The sequence below is a fragment of the Telmatherina bonti genome (genome assembly GCF_933228915.1).
Source record: "Telmatherina bonti genome assembly, chromosome: 19".
Taxonomy (NCBI): Eukaryota; Metazoa; Chordata; class Actinopteri; order Atheriniformes; family Telmatherinidae; genus Telmatherina; species Telmatherina bonti.
Window position 1 is genome coordinate 32,855,960 of NC_136617.1, and position 6,000 is coordinate 32,861,959.

The window sequence follows — 6,000 nt, forward strand, 5'->3', positions numbered from 1 at the left end:
AGTAACATTAAAAGAACGAGAAGCTCCACGCTGCAGTCAAAGCAGGAGGTGATCACCTCTGCTGTATGATCAGACTGATCAGTGATCCGTCCTGGTTTACTGTCATGTATTAATGTCTATTAATGAAGAGTGTTGATGAAACTGTCATAAGTTAAAATGACTGTAACATGTTGTAAGCTCTTAGAGAATAACTGGAGCTGCAGCCGTTAGCTGAAGGAATTTGAAGCGAAGCTTTAACTTTGGGTCTGTTCAGTTTTTGGCCATGTTGTTCAGCAGAAGTTAATAAGACATTATCGCCATCTGAGTAACACAAACATCATGTGGTTCAGTGTTTTGTCAGCTTTCAGACCCACATCAAGCGTTTCTGTAGCTGTCAGGAGTTTCTGGTTTGTTTTAAACCGCAGCAGTTTGACCAGCATTGATGGGAACACAACACCTGGGTGCACACGTTCAGTTTCACATGGGCTGCTGACGTATCAGGCGTGAACAGGTCTGAAACTCATTGTGATCAGCTAAAACTGGATCTAGATTTTTTCCAGCTCAGCTGTTGGTTCTGACAAACTGAACTGAGAGCCAGCTGCAAACTCGCTCGTTTAACTACTAAATAAAAGGATGTTTGTTTTTTACAGGTGTGTGTGTGTGTTCTGTCTCTGTGTGATAAGCAGCACTCCCATGCCAATAGAGGATGCTATCTGCAGGAATGAAGCAGAGGACTAACAGCAAAGTGCGGGAGGCTGCAATGACACAGGGTGGAAAACTGACCAAAAACTGAAGCACAAAATAAACCTTTTTCCAACAAGACTTTCTACTTTATCAGAAATAAACGTTATCAAAAAACAATTTCCTTTTTCAAACTACAATCTGCTGTTTGATAGAAACATATCTGCTGTATTGACTCTCAGTCCACAGTTAAACATCTGAAGTCTTGCAGTCTTTTAGTGGGACCTGGTCTAATGTGGTCCAGGTCTCCCAACCAGCAGCAGAATCAACATGTGTGTGTGTCTTAATCGAGAGCTAACTTCAGGAAGTAACGGCTGCCGTCTGAACACTGTTCAGCCATGCTACTCTCAGCTTTTTGCCTCCTTACCGTTACATTAGAGAGGCTTCCTCACTAGCCTGCAGCCGACCAACCAACCTGCCGTTAAACCTACGTTTACAGGTATTCATCAACGTCTCTGCTCGGTCATCATTGTTGACTGGTTGGTAATGTGTCTGGCTGAGAGTGAAGACTTGCAGATAACTAAGCTAACGGGACGATAGCTCACTTTAACCCCACTGGGAAGTCTCCTCTAAAGCTTGTTCCATCCTCCACGAGAAGCCAGAACTTTCTTCTTGTTCTCGAAGCTTCGAGAAGAAAATGACGTTGTTTTGTTCTCGCGGACGCGTTTGAAGACAGTTCTCAACAATTCTTCTGTTTTCTCTTCTTTTCCATTCTCTTTCTGTTCCTCTTTTGTCCTCTCCGGTCCAGTCCAGCAGTACAAACTTTGTAATACGAACAATTATGCAAAATAAATAGAAAAATAAAATAAAAATCCAGAATATCAAGGGGAGCATTATATTTATGATGCTTCCTTTGGCAAAGTAAATTTTTCCCAGCATCCAGAAAATCCATTTTGCCTGCTTAAATGCTGGACAAGACAAAAAAAAAAGTTCTCGACACATCGGGCTGGCAGAACTTTTTTCTTGCGGGGCTCCGAGAAGTATTGTGTGATTGGTCGGACTTGAGGTGGGTGTTCTTGTGGAGTATGTATCAAGCTTAAGAGATGCCAGTTTTATTTTATTCTTTATTGCAGCATTAAATGCCATCATTAATTAATGTAGAGCTTGAAGTAGGCCTGTCATGGTAACAAATTTTGCCATGCGATTAATTGTCTCAGAAATTATTGCGATAGATGATAATATTGTGCAAAGCGATTATTGTTGACATTTTGAGACCATTTCCAACTAAAATAACAATAATGCCTAAATAATACATCCTTTCAGAGATCAACATAGTTTGGTTTCTAAAGAACATTTCGCTCGATGTGCAGACTAGTTTATGCTATATCCAGTCCCCAGTCTGCTGAAACAGATCAGGGTTTCTCCCGGGGTTTTGGCAACGTGGTTATCTGGAACATCTGGTCTCTAAACATCATGTAACACACTTAAATAGAGTATAGTAAAGCTCATATGAGGGGGCATGTTTGGACTGGACCAGAGGTGGAATGGTTCATCCAGGTGATTCATTCTGGCTGTGAAATGTTTGCAACATTTTTAAAAATGTTGCCTTTTTAGCTATATTAAAAGGCAGCATGGCTTAACCAACCACGCTGTCTAAGTGCACGCCATGTTGCACCGTCCTGCTGGTAGATAATCTGTCGGTTAAACACGCCGGTGATGTTGGACTGTCGGGAAGATGGAGCTAGCCTGTTTGTTTAGGATTTCTTTTCCCAGCTGGGATAAAACTACAGTTGATTGTTTTAGGTGCAGATGGAAGCTTGTATTACCGTATTTAGATAATATTGTCTTAAAATAATGCCATCTCACTTTGGGTGAGAGAGTGAGCGAGTGTCAAGAAAGACCAATGAAAATTATTACGTCTGGCAAACCTATTGCGAGCATTTTTTCTTTTTGTGCGATTCATCGACTTATTGCTTATTGCGATAGGCCTAGCTCAAAGATTGTCAGAAACTCGTCAATAATGAAGAGTTCAGTGGATTCAGTTGACTATGGTTCAGCCTGCATCTAGCTGGACTGGTTAGTGATGAAAATGTCAACGAGTCGCTCTAACTGCTCATGAAAGAGGAGAATTTCCTCGGATTTGTAGAATTTTGTCAGCAGGTGTTGAGGAGACATGAAACTGAGCACAGATGAGATTCTGCAGCTTGGTGGACGCTGCGTCATGAGACGTTTTCCAACCCGTTTCACACTAAACACTAAAACACGTTGCTGCTTCACCTCCTCTGCTGCCGCCTCAGACAGAAGCCCCTCCCTCTGAGCGCAGGTGACGTGGAAGTAGGACCGGCACATTCCCGCGTCGCAGCTGATGCACACGCCGGTCCTGGCGAAGCGGGCATCCTCACAGAAGCTGCACTCCTTCACAGAACAAACACAAGAGCAGGAAATCAGCATGACTTCTCTTCACATGTTGTTATCAGAGGGTCTCAGCCCTGACTGGGTCATACTGGCATCTCAGCATCTCCACCAGACAAACAGGATTCTACCCCGCTACAGCACACTATGAGGAAGCATCACCAACATTATTAACATTATTTATCTCATTCATTTTTTATATTTCTGACTCCATCCTTCAAGATATTAATTTGTTGGCAAATTTGTGCAACAACGGTAGAAAAACAGCAGAGAAATTGGCTCATAGATGAGACAACTGTTAGAAACCGGTGAAATTATCGGAAAATCTTCCAAAAATTTATTTTGAAACCAGATGAAAGAAATTTTGCTGTGTGTCGGTGTAACAGCAGCCCGTTCAGGTACGCAGACATGTTTTATGAAGGCAGCCACAGCCCAACAAAGCAGCTGCTGTCTAACTGGTTGTTTAGTGATGGAGCTGTGTGTGTGTGTGTGTGTGTGTGTGTGTGTGTGTGTGTGTGTGTGTGTGTGTGTGTGTGTGTGTGTGTGTGTGTGTGTGAAATGCTGCGCTGACGCGAGCATCTGCATATGGACACCACTAAATCACTGATATCCATTATAAACCAATAAAAACTATGGATTGATGGTTAAATGCATCCAGTTTCTCCGAATCGCTGTATATTACTGTGTCAGTAGAGGTGTGTGTGTGTGTGTGTGTGTGTGTGTGTGTGTGTGTATGTGTGGGGAATTCCAATCTTACACACACAACTGCTCCCTCAATGTTGCTATGACAATAAGGACATTCTGTGAATGCTGAGTCGCGCTGAAACAGACTGGGGGGGATGGAACCCTCGAACAAGCGAGCACTGTGTGAGCGTCAGCAGGGTTGGAAGATCACGTGGACGCCATTTATTTGACCGTACTGTAAATCTAAACGGCAGCAGGTTAAAAACACGCAAACTGTGTTTTAGGATGAGAATGCAGGCTTGTTTTGACACGAGTCAACGGGGGGAAAAGCAGACCTTCCAACGCTTGGAGCATCGTCGGTAAATCCCTGCTGCTTAGCAACCGAGGGGCATTTAAAGCCAACTTAAATTCCTCCATTTTAATACATATTTTCCATATCTCTACACTCAGATATTTTTGACTGAAAAGATGTATTCAACACATATTTATCATTTTTACTTATTTATTATTTATCTAATTGTTGATTGAGAGTAAATGAAAAGAAATGAGGGGAAGGTCGGGATGGATGGTAAAGAAAAAAGGCCAACTGAGCTGATTTATGTTTGAAAATGCTTTGATCTGATGATTTTTTAACCATTAACAACCACATTTGACAATAACTACACCCTCAGAGAGCAAAGTAGACAAGTGTACCTTTAGGGGTAGAAGGGACTGCTAGTGGGGTGGTACCCTTAAAGCTACAACTGTTGTACTCTCAGCAGCACAGCTTGTACCCGATGAAGACCAGACAGCTCCCCGAGGTCCAGTACTGGTTTCCATATGGTAGAAACTTTACTGCTGAGCTGCAACAGCAGTATCTTAGAAGGTACCACCCTAGTAACAATCCTTTATACCCCTAAAAGTACATTTATGTACTTGTATAGTTATTGTGAGATATAGTGAAAGTTTATATTTACAGAAAAAAGGTTTTATCAGTAAATCTATTTTGATGCCAATATTGTCCAACCAAACCAAACTATAATGCTCAGTGGGATGAAAGGAGGGGGGGGTCAGGAAAAAAGATGAAGGGTAAGGATGAGGAGGACGACAGTGTGAAGCTGTTTCACTTGGAGCTTCAGGACACAGAAGTGGGACTGAGGTGGATTCTTCAGCCACCTTCCTCCTATCTGGAAGACGTGTGCTTTTGCTTTTCTTCTAGGAACTTCTCCAGATTTGTTATTCTTTCCATCAAGCCGTCTTCAGACTGTTCCTTCGTTTCTTCCTCTGCGAGAGTCTCTGTCAGAGTAGATATCATATTCAGAAGGGAGGACTTCTCGTTCTCCCATTTCTGCCTCTGGTTCTCCAGGAATTGTTGTCTCTCCATCGCTGCCATTTTAACGACGGATTCAGTTTCTTTCCGCTCGGCGAGGAGTTCACACTCCTCCTGCTGCCACTGGCGCTGCTGGTCTTTCAAGTCCCGGTGGACTCTCTCCAGTGCAGCCTTCATCTGTGATGTTTCCTGTACTTGCTGGGCCAAGCGGGCCTCAGCTCTGGTGGTCCTGGTCCTCTCCGCTCTGAGAGCTGCTTCCAGCTGGCTGAGTCTACCCGAGACCTCTGCATGACGCTGATTCTGTCTCTGCATCTCTGCGTACAGAACAGCCGCCTCCTTCTCAGCTGCAGATCTCTGGTGTCTCGTCTGCTCTTTGAGCTTCTTCCCCTCTGCTATCAGAGCGCTTTTCATCTCAGCCTCCCTTTGGGGGTCTTGGAGCTGAACTCGAGCTTGAGTCAGCTGCGTGTGGACTTGGTTTGCTTCCTCCTGTAGCTGAGCGAAGGAACTCTCAGCTTTGTCTTGTCTCATCTTCTCCTCTACGATGGCTGTTCTCAGGTTTTGCTTCTTCTGGGTAGCCACTGAATGCTTGATGGTGTTCAGGTTAACCTGACTATGTAGCCTCGTCACCTGATTCAGCAGCTCCTTGTTCTGTTGTACTAGTTCTAAGATCTGCTGGTCCTTAGCATCCAAGGTTTGATGGAAGTGGTGCTCTGGGATCATGAGGAAACTCTGGGCCGGTTTGGCAGACTCCTCTGTAGCTCCATTGGAGAGAAGAGCTTCCTGACCTGAGCATGGATCTGCAGCAGACTCTTCATGTGGGGCATACAGGTGGTAGGGGATCAATCCAGGTTGGAGTCTTTGTGCCATGGTCGGAACCACCGGTGCAGGAAGACCAGCAGGACCGTTGGACTCTGGTTTGGGTCTGTTGGAGGTCT

General features: G+C 44.2%; 1 protein-coding gene across 1 annotated transcript in view; it reads right to left on the reverse strand.

Annotated features, from left to right (window-relative positions):
- Positions 1–6,000, reverse strand: part of phf14 (PHD finger protein 14) — a 101,663-nt gene that overhangs the window by 82,453 nt on the left and 13,210 nt on the right. The window contains exons 6-7 of the mRNA XM_079258787.1: positions 5,024–5,998; positions 2,938–3,075 (exon numbers count right to left, since the gene is read on the reverse strand). Coding sequence (XP_079114913.1) covers positions 2,938–3,075; positions 5,024–5,998 — 1,113 coding nt within the window. The remainder of the gene's footprint in view (positions 1–2,937; positions 3,076–5,023; positions 5,999–6,000) is intronic.